The sequence below is a fragment of the Neoarius graeffei genome, chromosome 14 (assembly GCF_027579695.1).
Source record: "Neoarius graeffei isolate fNeoGra1 chromosome 14, fNeoGra1.pri, whole genome shotgun sequence".
Lineage (NCBI taxonomy): Eukaryota > Metazoa > Chordata > Actinopteri > Siluriformes > Ariidae > Neoarius > Neoarius graeffei.
In genome coordinates this window covers 52,838,413-52,852,093 of record NC_083582.1, presented here as the reverse complement: position 1 = coordinate 52,852,093, position 13,681 = coordinate 52,838,413, and the positions used below count along the sequence as shown (strand labels likewise).

Here is a 13,681-nt window from a genome sequence, read left to right as displayed (position 1 = left end):
TTGAAACTTCCACATCATTGCATTCTGTTTTTATTTACAATTTGTACTTTGTCCCAACTTTTTTGGAATCGGGGTTGTACAGAATTAAGCTGAGTTTTTAAAACATCTGAAGACATTATTGAAATTACTATTTATTTGGAAAAAAACAGTTATTTCCCAGTTACAAGTCTTTTGTTTTAGTTTGACAAAATATTTACAACAAAAAACAAACAAAAAAGAACCATTTAATAACCAGTTTCTTACTTTCATCTCTAGAGATTCATTGGTCAGTGCTCGTCATTACTGAATATTATTAAAAAAAGAACCTTCCCTGCTTAAAAAGTCAATTTTATATTTCTTGCAGTTTTATTATTTTACTACAAGTGCTCAGAAACTTGTTCCCACATGCAATCAATAACAAACAGGAAGCCAGATATTCTTTGATTGGTGCCAGTAATGACATGAATCAGGAGAAAAAAAGAACTGCATTACTAATAAATGGAGAGGAATGTACTTCCAGAGTTCCTTCAGATTTTTGGAAAATCAGGTCCAAATAACTCTGGATGAACACATTGGGAAAACCGGAGAAATAGAATGTGAAACCAAATGCATCCTGGGTTTCACAAAGTTTAAAAGGGTTTTTTGTTTTTGTTTTTTTTTGTGTGTGTGTGTGGCAGCACTGTCTGTATGGATCCATGTTGGGCAGCTGCTCAAAGCCTGGACATCTAGTCACAGCTGCACCAAGAAATCACACACCAAGCAGGGCATTTCCATCGAGAGATTCTCAGTAGGGAAGTACAAACAAATCAAGAAACATAACAATGAAAATAATATTGCATCATTAAAATTTCCTTTCTTTTTCCCTCTAAAAAATACAAAATTACCTGTTACATATACAAGTAATCCAAACTTATACAAATAAGTATACCTTTCTCTTAAGAAAAAAAAAAACACTGAAGACAGTCCATCTTCTGCTAAATGAAAAACAAACATAGAAGATTGTAAAAATTTCAAAATATTTTGCTTATACAAGAATTTGCTCACTGATTAAAAAGACTACTTATGTGAAATAAGTAGGCAAATAAAATATAGTTGGTTATAATCGTGTGAATGTTAAGAATGACCTTTTCTTGCTAACAGTATATGTCATTAAGAGCTGACTGTTGAAGTGAATACAGTAAACCATCATTTAAATGATTAGGAACTCACATAAAAGTGCAGCGTTACTGATGATTAACAAATTGCCATACTGTTCTTTGTCCATTCTGGAAAATGGTTAGTATTATTCTGTTGTAGTAAGTAGCAACGCAAGTTAAGGGAACATCATTAGTTCCTACGTGCAAAGTTATGCTTCACTTTGTAACATTTACTGTTTTAAGAACTTAGACAGTGGACCTAAAGGACATTAAATGACTGATCCAACTTATGTACAAAAAAAAAATTCCCACTCGTTCACGTTCCCACAGCTTAAAAACCTAGCCGATCTTGTGACTGACAGCAGTCACTGGAGCTGGGGTTAACTGGTGACGTAATGCTTGCTGGAAGACTGGCTGTAGAGGCCGTAGAAGTCAGGATGCCTGTGTGGCTGTGAGGCGTCTATCCAGTCTCGCATGGACAGGCTCTGGAGAGACTGAGACATTGCAGGTGTAGAGGGGAGGGGCTGATGGGAGTACTCTTGTGAGCTCACTGGCCAGGGGAAGGAGCTGGATCGAGGATATGGGGGATGCCCTCTAGGGTTGGACACTGAGGGCACACCCGAGCAGTAGCAGTTATCCACTGTGCACATTAGAATCTTGCGTCCTCCGTACTGAGGCAGCTGTGAGGTGCTGCTGTTTGGATAATGAGAGTGAGGAAACACAGAACCAGAGTGGTGCATGGACTGAGAACTGGTTGCAGCACTGCTGTTTCCCACAGAGTTGCAAGGCCCCAGAGCATGCTGGGAGGACTGGCCCTCACTGGTTGAGGAACCTGGGGCTGGAGTTAGACTTAGGCATGGCTGTTTAGCAGCAGAACCAGAGGAAGAAGAGGAAGACTCCATATAACTAGAGCCAGCTTTACTGCTGCCCCCAGCATCAGAGAAAGCCACTGAGTGCCTGCGCTTCTCTGCACACAGATAAGCTGGAATAGTCTGGAAGAAGTTTGCAGGAGCGCTAAAAGGAGCTAAGACAAAAGAAGAGAAAATGAGGTGGGTATTAAGAGAGAACACATCCATTTACAATCTGATGAAAAACACTCTTTCAATAGGTATTAAAAGCAGTTGCTGAATAATTAACACACTAGACAAATGTAGTAATTATTATTTAATAAGTACCTTCAAGCATTTTGCACAGGTTTTTCTCCCTCTTTGAGATTTCAGAGAGAAACAGCTTCGAATTGAGGCTGCCAACTTTGTAAGAGGGTAAGGTATTGCCAATATATGACTGAGACCTGCAGCAAACACAGTGTATCAGACTCACATGTACATGCACTGCAATGACTCTGTGACGCTGATATGACATGCCAAGAAATGCAGACTTACCTGTCCATTAAAATTTTTACAGATTTTGTATTCTAAAAGGAAAAAGGACAGCAGAACATGTTAGTGCTTACATGCTAGTGTTTAGACAATTTACAGAAAAACAAACACATGAAAATAATTTATAATTTTTTTGGGGGAAAACAGGATTTGACAATGACTTTTGAGGCTAGTGATGGTAATGAGGAACTGTAGTGTGGTGCCATAAAGTCCAATGACATCAGTGTCATTGCGTAAAAGTCACACAGTTCTGTGGCATTTCTGGAGGAAGTGTGTTATCCATTATTTAACCATAAACACCCATGAGGCTGTGTAGCTCAGAAACAATACGATGGTAGCCATACTATTTCACAGTATGAAATTTAAGTGCTACAAAAATGGCAGCGCATATAGATGATGCTGTCTATTCGGACAAAAATGTAAATGGAGACGACAATGCTTTTTTTGGCAGAAGAAATGTTTATAAATATATAATACTAAAATATTGCTTAAGCATATGTTTAGACGAATATTTTTCAATACGAATTGTCCGATACATTGTAGAGCCCTTATAATTCTGAGGTATGGAAAAACTATTGGCTGTATGCTAAAGCTGATGAACACAATAAATCAGGTTTTTCTCTCCTCAATTTTACAGTCAAATCAATATATCATAAGTAAAGAAAAGGGAAACATAGTTTTTCCCTTTACTAACAGTCATAGCATTTCCTGAAATGGTCATTCACCCAAAATGAAAAGTACACTCTAACACCACAGCAAAGGTAACATTTCCTGATTTCTGGAGATATTAACTGAGTATTGTATGCACATTAAGAATGCAGTCTGTTTGATGTGCTATGACTTCAAGATGCCATTGATGCCATTATTGACTATATTATAAACCCAGGAAACCAAGAATAAATGGTGTCACCCTCATAAATTTGATGTCCTCTGCCTTATCAGACACCATCTGGATGGAGCTGAGGAGTTTCTTGGCCTCTTGACGTTTCTGGTTGAGTTGCAGGACCTGGGTGGAATTCTCCTGACAGAATTTGGTGTGAGCCTGATCCAACACCTCCAGCGTCTTTCCCAAGTCTTCCTCTAGCAGCTGCTGCATCTTCTGATACTGCAGCTGTACCTCCTCTTTCAGATGCTGCACCTTCTCCTGTAATATTCAGTCCAATATCAGAAATAAACAGAACATCTGGTTGTTGGCTAACATGGCAGCCTTCATTAGAAGATGATTTAAGGTAAACTGGATTATCGGTCACATGCACATGGATTATATGCATGGTTTATCAGGCAAATGAGATGTCAAGCATAAACTGGAAAGTTTAACATTTGTACAAGGGTGTTGAAACAAACACACCTCTACAAGACACTTGTCTGACTCTAACTTGTAGAGCTGCTCTTCTATGTCTTGAACTCTGTCTTCAATCCGGTCCTGCTGCTTCATCAACGTTTGCTATAGAAGCAGAATGAGAGGAATATAGTCATGCTAAAACATTAAAGGAATCAACCACATTAAAATAAATCCACCTGTTACTAAAATATCCATCCCATAAGACCACAAAAGCAATGACATACTGAAAATCTGGAATTTTGCATGCTTTAGCACTTCTTGTGTATAAGCCAGACAATGCTAAGACATTTTGTTTCCATGGTGAGAACAATGTTCATCTCACACAGCAATGAAATGACCATGTTTCAAAAGGCATGTTTTAAAACAAGATCATCTGAACCATACAACAAAATTTTGTATCTGGGTTTGTTCTGAGAGGTTCTGAATTAAACAAACAGAAAAGTTCTCGAAAGAGATCAAGTTTGAACATAGTTCAAACTCCATCAGCACATGACACAAGTGGAATTTTAATTATTTTCCTCCTAATATTCAATACTGTACAAATCAGAAACACAAAACCAAATGGGCTTTTATCATTTTTGAACAAACGTCAGTGGTAACAACAATATAACACTAAATTAGTCTAAATTAAATGCTTGATGTAAGAGTGCACCAAAAGAGGATTTTGGAAGTGCTGTCATGGTAACAAATCTGCTTGTTGTTGTTTAACTTTAGTTGCTTTGTTTTTGTTCTGTGTATTCAGCAGGTGAATATGAGGCAGGGGGAAGAAAACTATAGAAAACAAAGAGGACAGGAAAGAAATAGAAGAAACACATTTATTTCACACTATCATCCCCCATTTTGTCTTTGTCAGCCTGCATGTCAGAGACAAATAGCTGTGACCCTCGCTGTGTGCATACTGGAGCAAAGCTCTGTAATGAATGCAAGCTGGCTGGCAGATAAAAATGCTTGCATCCAGTACAAACCTAAACCACACCACACAATTGATGCTTTAAAGCTCCTGAACCAGGCCAGTGTCTAGTTCACATGACACCATGAAGCTTTTCTTTAAAACCCAAAACATTTTATTTAATATTTCTAAACCTAGATTTTACTCTAGCAAATTCACAAAGCAGTGCCTCCACATATACACACATCAGTAATCGTTCAACTCTGCCTTGCAACTGTGCAGACACTCCGACACAGCCAAATGCACTCACTGACCTAACAACAATATGCATGGATTTTGAATCCTAGTAACAGGCCATATCGTGTACCAGACATGATCTCTGCATCTTGTCAAATTTTAATGATATTGGATATGGGTGTATCCAGCCACAAACTAAACAAGACAAACAGTAGGGGTAATTGAATGCCCATAACCATCTCAGCAGCCAGTAAATCATACAAGACCCTCTTTCTCAACCTTCTCATGGTAAAAATGGATAGCTAAGATAAGAGATTTTAACACACTAACAAATACATTTAGATTATCTGTTAAAAACATGCTGTGCTGCTGTTTATAAAACTAATAATTGACTTTTACTGTGCATAGCAGATGCAATGAAATTTAACCTAACAAAACTGAGAAAATTATGAGCATCAGTAAAAGAGCAGACCTAACAAGGGTAAACATTGTCAGCACAGAGTGATGGGTTCTGGAGTGATAGGGATCAAATATACAATGTGACCACTACTGATAAGTGCCTCTGCCCTCAGTACACAATGAACTCGATCAGTCATTATCAGTCAATCCAAAAGAACATTGTACTCAACAGATTAAGGCTGTATTTCAAGCTAGTGACTTAAGTTCAAAAGATATATAAATATTTAGGCAGAGAAAGTTCTCTGGATTCAGAGTTTGCTTACGTGGTTGCTTAAATTGATTTTCACATTCAGATTATCTGAGTGCCAAAATGTTCTTGAGCAGTAGTGTCCGAGATGAGGTTTCTCAATCATGTGTAGCCTATTGCCTTTGAAGACAAGCACATGCCTTTAAGGTAAAAAAATATTGAAGGTAAAAATGGACTAAAGAAGCAGATTATGGGTTTTTTTCCCCCTGTCAAGTGAAGTATGATTTAAAAAAAAAAAGAAACCATGTGGCAATTTAAAAATAAGAAGAAACGTTCAAAACAATGATATATAAAAGTGAAGATGGCAATCATTTAAATAAACATCTAATAGAAGTCTGGTATATTGCCAATATACAGTGGTGCTTGAAAGTTTGTGAACCCTTTAGAATTTTCTATATTTCTGCATAAATATGACCTAAAACATCATCAGATTTTCACACAAGTCCTAAAAGTAGATAAAGAGAACCCAGTTAAACAAATGAGACAAAAATATTATACTTGGTCATTTATTTATTGAGGAAAATGATCCAATATTACATATCGGTGAGTGGCAAAAGTATGTGAACCTCTAGGATTAGCAGTTAATTTGAAGGTGAAATTAGAGTCAGGTGTTTTCAATCAATTGGGTGACAATCAGGTGTGAGTGGGCACCCTGTTTTATTTAAAGAACAGGGATCTATCAAAGTCTGATCTTCACAACACATGTTTGTGGAAGTGTATCATGGCACGAACAAAGGAGGTTTCTGAGGACCTCAGAAAAAGCGTTGTTGATGCTCATCAGGCTGGGAAAGGTTACAAAACCATCTCTAAAGAGTTTGGACTCCACCAATCCACAGTCAGACAGATTGTGTACAAATGGAGGAAATTCAAGACCATTGTTACCCTCCCCAGGAGTGGTCGACCAACAAAGATCACTCCAAGAGCAAGGCGTGTAATAGTCAGCGAGGTCACAAAGGACACCAGGGTAACTTCTAAGCAACTGAAGGCTTCTCTCACATTGGCTAATGTTAATGGTCATGAGTCTACCATCAGGAGAACACTGAACAACAATGGTGTGCATGGCAGGGCTGCAAGGAGAAAGCCACTTCTCTCCAAAAAGAACATTGCTGCTCATCTGCAGTTTGCTAAAGATCACGTGGACAAGCCAGAAGGCTATTGGAAAAATGTTTTGTGGACGGATGAGACCAAAATAGAACTTTTTGGTTTAAATGAGAAGCATTATGTTTGGAGAAAGGAAAACACTGCATTCCAGCATAAGAACCTTATCCCATCTGTGAAATATGGTGGGGGTAGTATCATGGTTTGGGCCTGTTTTGCTGCATCTGGGCCAGGACGGCTTGCCATCATTGATGGAACAATGAATTCTGAATTACACCAGCAAATTCTAAAGGAAAATGTCAGGACATCTGTCCATGAACTGAATCTCAAGAGAAGGTAGGTCATGCAGCAAGACAACGACCCTAAGCACACAAGTCATTCTACCAAAGAATGGTTAAAGAAGAATAAAGTTAATGTTTTGGAATGGCCAAGTCAAAGTCCTGACCTTAATCCAATCGGAATGTTGTGGAAGGACCTGAAGCGAGCAGTTCATGTGAGGAAACCCACCAACATCCCAGAGTTGAAGCTGTTCTGTACGGAGGAATGGGCTAAAATTCCTCCAAGCCGATGTGCAGGACTGATCAACAGTTACCGCAAACGTTTAGTTGCAGTTATTGCTGCACAAGGGGGTCACACCAGATACTGAAAGCAAAGGTTCACATACTTTTGCCACTCACAGATATGTAATATTGGATCATTTTCCTCAATAAATAAATGACCAAGTATAATATTTTTGTCTCATTTGTTTAACTGGGTTCTCTTTATCTACTTTTAGGACTTGTGTGAAAATCTGATGATGTTTTAGGTCTTATTTATACAGAAATATAGAAAATTCTAAAGGGTTCACAAACTTTCAAGCACCACTGTATTGCTGCACAAATAGCACCAATTGTTATTATCAAATATGTCTTTCGTCCTCTTTGGGAAGCTTGTAAAAATGTATGCATCATGACTGGAAAGGACAAGATTTTTTTTTTTTATATCACAATGACAGTTTATTTTGTGCCCAATTTAATGTGATAAGATACTAATTCCAGGTCATGAACTCTTATAATAATATGTGAGAGAGATGAAATCTAGTTTATCGTGCTATTAATCTGCTGAATCAATAAAACATTGTCAATGTTTTATTTAATTTGATGTGCTCTCCTGTACCGAAGACATGCCCATAGTTTGAAGGATAAGCTGACCAGGCAAGTGTATTTCATCTAGTTAATTTATATAAAAATTCAGTTGTGGACAAAAAATGACTCTGATTAAGATTATATGTCCTCCAATCTCCTCCAAAAAAAATCCCTTTAAATAGCATACCAATTTTTTAGCATACTTACAACCCAAAACATGAATTTCAGGGTGGAACAGTGGTGCTGGATTCCTCACATAAGCTGAGCTTGTGCAAGAAAAAAATTGACTTATGTCCAAGGTCAGATTCATACATAACTGAAACACGCCTCTGTTTTCATCAAACTCCGCCCCCACACACAAATACCATACAACTGTCCAAGTAGTGTGTGAGTTTCTTACATCTGTGATCTGAATACCAATGTGCACAATTTTGGTATTAACTCCTCACTATGTGGCTGTAACTCAACTCCTAACACAGTTTCTTGGTGAACAAGCAACCAGTTTATGAACTCATACTGGTAGTGCTATATTTTATTAATATATGGTCTAAGTGCACAGTGTTTACTTCTGGCAAATTTTTATTTAAGAACAAGCTTCAGAAAGGTAAATTAGAGCTACTACAGAATATCACATTTTTAAAATTTTAAATGTAAATGTTCAATTTTTTAAAAATCTTTTTGACTGGGTTGGTATGATAGTTTACAATTAAAATGCTCTGTCTTTAAATAAAAGCAAATAAGACATTCTTCATGATGCCAAATAGACTGGAGACCAAAAAAATACCTGTTGTATTACAATATAAAGCACGCGTTTAAAAATTCCCAACTACTATAATAAAGTAACATGTGAACATGCATTAATGCTTCCATCCACAACAAGCAGCTGGAATTCTAGTTATTCACAAAACAATTCACATTCATGTTCATCAAACAATAACATAAGAACAAGTCAAGTCTATGACCTAATTGTAGTGACTGATGAGTTCAGGCTGCTGGCAGAAGCCTATAGGGGGAACCTAATATTGCATGGTGGTATTGCCATCCCTTTCTCTAGAGGGAGTGGGGGTAGGGCACTCAGTATCACTGCTGTCTGAGGACAGCATCAAGGTCAGGGTGAACAGGGCAGACTCATCCACGCCTTCAGGTACAGCTGGTCTCCTTGCCTTTTGGCCCTCATGGAATGATTAGTATTGTCCATCAAAGCTCACAGCCTGGCTGTACCAGAATGAATATGCACATATTCACATGTGACTAATTAAAATCCTAGTTGAGGTTTAGATTTAGATAAAGAGATTGCTAATCTGACCATTAAAAGTCTATCGAATGCAGAATGATGTCTTACAGTACATTTGTAAAGCTACGTTGTCTTATAAAGGTGCTCTAGCAAAAGGATTTCACACATCTTCACAGTCTATTCATCAGATAACCAACCCACTGATGTCCCTATACACAAATAGTAGAAACCATAACATTTAAATAATATTTAGACTCCCTGTGATGACCTGGCGACTTGTCCAGGGTGTACCCCGCCTTTCGCCCATAGTCAGCTGGGATAGGCTCCAGCTTGCCTGTGACCCTGTAGACCAGGATAAAGCGGCTAGAGATAATGAGATGAGATATTTAGACTAATAAATCATAGCTAATTATATAAACACAAAAAGTCTGGCAATACAACTATAGAAAAACAAGAACTTTTAGAAGTAAATAAGATTCAAATGAGTTTTTCCCCTTCATCTGTGCCACAAAAAATAAGGCTCCTCATTTAATCCTTCAGTCACAACCCCCCTCCCCCTCCCTCCCTGCCCTAAATGCCAAGCGAGGATGCACCTGGCCCAGAGAGATAAGGCCAGAGGAGAACTCTGGGAGTGTTTTACAGTTCAGCCCAACTGGAAATCACTCATATGGAAGCAAAAAGGGAGAAGGAATGGAGAGTCTGCCCTGGAACATTGATAAAACTCTAACCAGATGGATGGGTCAAGAAGTAAAACTCTGAAATGGCCAAATAAAACTTGATTGATGGAAAAAAAAGTCATACAGACACACTTGATAATACTATTTTCTTGTTTAACAAGCTTGAAACCAGTAAAATCAGAAAGTCTCCCTTGATCTTCTTGAATGCTGTATTCTTATCTTAGCAGTAAACTATAAAATGAAATGCTAATCTATGTAGTAACCAAATAACTGATTGAATGCAATATTAACAAACTCTTTTTTTTTTTTGTAATTAACCCACTAGTCATGTTCACACCTAACATCTATATCAGGCCATCTGATCACAAGTAGACAATTGTAAGACAGGTTTGAAAGAAGTCTAATGCTTCAACCTCCACTTTTGGAGGTTATCAAGGATGCATACCTGGATGTAGGTCTAGAAATAATGCCCTGATTCACCCCAACAACAATGCTTGAACTTCTAGTCATAAAATCCAATCAAAAGTGGACATCATCTGATAAATGTTAGGGATATAACCAAATATGAATAGCCTACATTATTTAGACTGCATAGTTAATGTCTTCTAAACTAATACAAATACAGATAGGAAAGAGTAACTGTCTGATCAAGATTATGATGCTTTAAATTAGACTGCTAGTTTGTTTATATTTTGAGGAACTGAACAACTGAATTCTTTAGACAATACAAAACAAAAAGATTTCAAACAAACAAGATTTCAAACAAACAAACAAACAAAACTGTCCTGCACACGTCTCTAGTTCAGACTATTTATGAACTTGAGGGATGTAGCTGAGGTTGAGGAATTGTCAGAGTCAGAATGATGTTAACAAACGCATTTTGACTCTGGGCTCCATTGTTGGGGGGGGCACAGAGGTGGGGTTCATATTTTCTTCTCTTCTTTTTCTTCTTCTTCTTATTAGTATGTAATAACAATGTATTTAAAAATAACAACAACAACAACAACAACAACAACAACAACAACAACAACAACTTTTTAGGCCACGCCCATTTCGGGTTTAAATCCTGACAGGTAGGCCTACAGATACAGAGCATATATTTGCAGCACTAAATACAATGAGAAACAGATCGTGTCATTGAGCTACACCCGTAATAAATATCTTGCCTTTCCACTTGGCTGTTCACCTCAGGCATACACGTGTTAATACCAGGCAGGCTATAAACAGGGCCACTGATCACAAAGCAAAAGCTATCAGCCAAGATTTGAGCTTTTCAGTGTTAGTTGGCTGCTGGTGTTCTTACCCGGATGTCATTGCGACGCAGCTCTACATCGCAGACGGCGTGTCCGTGATGTGGCGCGCATCTGGCCACGCAGCAGTAGTGGCACACAGCAGCGTGCTCGGCCTCGCAGTGGTACAGCCGGTACTCGTGGTGCAGCGGGCAGCTCCATGCCCGAGCCTCGGCCGCCTCCACGAGCAGGTGTCCCGCGTTGGACGAGGGCTGCTGCAGGTGCGTCTGTACGTGTGACTGGCAGCATGGCGCCTTGCACCTCAGACACACTTTCTGAGCAGGTATTGGTGGCCCGCGGCGACACAGGATACAGTGCAACACAGCTGGAGCTTTCTCTATGTTCAGCGCGTTGAACTTCTCCACGATGTTGGACAGCTTGTGGTTTTTCTCCAGAGCCGGTTTCTGGCTGTAGGCGTTGTTGCATTCCGGGCACCGGACCACGGCCGCATCCTTGGCCCAGGCTTCGTTTATACACACGCGGCAAAAGTTGTGCTTGCATGGCAGCTGAACCGGCTCCGAAAACACATGCAGACAGATCGGGCATATGAGCTCTTCTTCCAGACAGTTCTTCCAGGCTTCAGCCATTTCGGGTGTCAGGTCGTCTAAAGATTTAAGTTAGTGACGTGTGAAAGGTGCAGAACTTTTTTTGAAGATGCACAGACGTGAGAACACCACGACTCCTATAAAGCCATCCAAACAAAACCTGCTCCTGCTTCATCTAGTGAGCGATGACCAATGTGTACAACAAGGCCTACTTTCAGACGCATTAATGTTTCTGTAAAAGGAAAACCGAACAGCAGCACTGCTTGAGACTTGATGCCACATTATACCACCAAAGTCTTACTAATCTACTAAACCGTGCATGTTACAGGCGCCAAGGGTGTTTCTTATGGTCAAGCGCACTTATCTACATCGTGCTTCTTATTCCCAATGTATGATCAATCTTTTTTTTTTGTAATAGTGACTCTTGAATTCTGTGTGACGATAATGAACAGACTAATCTGCTGACACATCTGAATGATATGCCTTGGCAGTTCCTCCCTTGGTAGATGAAGGTACGTTTATGGGCCTTTCTAGAACAGGGTTAAGACTTATGAATTGTTAATGGAACGATTTTTTTTTATATAATCCCAACATCAACTTCTAACTAGAGCTCATTTGATTAAAACAAGCCCGGATTTGATCATGACGACGTATCAAAATAAGATCTGTGTAATATACTAACACCGGGTAGTGCTGCTGTCCTTCACATTAAAGCTACAGTGCGTCATGCTTGTGCAGTCTAGTTTCACCAGTAAAATCTATGGCCTAGGTTACTTTCATTTTAGTGAAAATGTTTTAGAAGCACTAATTTAGCTTTAGCTTTTGAAAACTAACTAAGAGCACACTAGGTCTGGGGTCTAAAACAGGAATGACCGGTCCCTTTGCTTTTCTTGCCAAAACGGCCCACAAAAAAAAAAAGAAAAAAAAAAAGGTTTAAAGGCTTACCAAGCAATCTGTTGTAGGTAGACTAAATGGAAAGATCTGCCATCTCCAGCTAGCAAGTGATCTCAACAGCTATAACATTAACCTACTTTGATATCAGATCCTTACTGTTGGGAGACAAAAACCGTGTTTCCTTTTATTTGTATCCGGTCGAAGCGACTAAGTAGCTACAATGTGTCCAGTTCCGAAATACATCCAAAAATCTTCTGGGCGATCCTTTACATTTTAAAGGGAAACGGCGCCGTTCTGTCCTCGTTCTTCACTCCTGTCATCTGCCATCTTGCGTTCTTCTTTAAAAATGAAAAAAAAAAAGGAAACGTCCCTGGGTAAAAGCAGCCTCTCGGCTTTACTGTCCACAAGGCGTCAAATGGGTAATGTAACTCTACACATTTCCTCCAATCTGTCCTCGCTGTAAATTCCTGAGACTGTCCCTTCGTGGATCACTCTTCGAAACGCTCCTATCTCACCATATTATAATTTATGATTCCCCCCCCCTATCTTTTTAGAGGGCCTTTGATGAGGGAAGGAATGCAGGAACAGAACTGAGTTTCAGCACACCTCTCTCTCTCTCTCTCACACACACACACTCTCTCTCTCTCTCTCTCTCTCACACACACACTCTCTCTCTCACACACACACACACACACACACTTCCCTCCTCCCAACAATAAAGCACTCCGACAGTCACGTGATCTGTCACCGCGCGGATACATAAAGAGGCGGGGCTTAAACAGGAAGCTGTATTTTAAAGGGCCAAACAGAAGAGCAAGCGGTGGCCACTTAGAAAGCCGTGATTATTATTATTATTATTAAAAAAATAAATAAAAATAAAAAAGGTTGACGCGTGTCAACAATGTAAAAATTTGACCAAATGCGAGAAATGCCTTGTCCATATTAAGGTATCCTGCTGGAATACAGCATTTAAAATGAGAATATAATTTTTTTCTGTCTCTGTATTGATCAGCTGGACATCGAGTGGAGTGTCATTTATACCCGCAATGCTCTCATTACTGTGTCCCTACCACCATTACACAGACAAAAATATGAAATCGTGTCACTTCTTATTTAAACTCTTAACTTACTCAGAAGGGAAAAAGTCACTTC

General features: G+C 39.1%; 1 protein-coding gene across 1 annotated transcript; it reads right to left on the bottom strand.

Annotated features, from left to right (window-relative positions):
• Window positions 1-322: 322 nt before the first annotated feature.
• On the bottom strand, window positions 323-13,212 carry trim8b (tripartite motif containing 8b). Its single transcript, XM_060939986.1, has 7 exons — window positions 12,581-13,212; window positions 11,105-11,694; window positions 3,843-3,938; window positions 3,405-3,638; window positions 2,498-2,529; window positions 2,291-2,406; window positions 323-2,139 (listed from the first exon to the last, which is right to left on the bottom strand). Exons 2-7 carry the CDS (start codon window positions 11,675-11,677, stop codon window positions 1,496-1,498), a joined length of 1,695 nt encoding a protein of 564 aa, XP_060795969.1. The 5' UTR covers window positions 11,678-11,694; window positions 12,581-13,212; the 3' UTR covers window positions 323-1,495.
• Window positions 13,213-13,681: the final 469 nt, after the last annotated feature.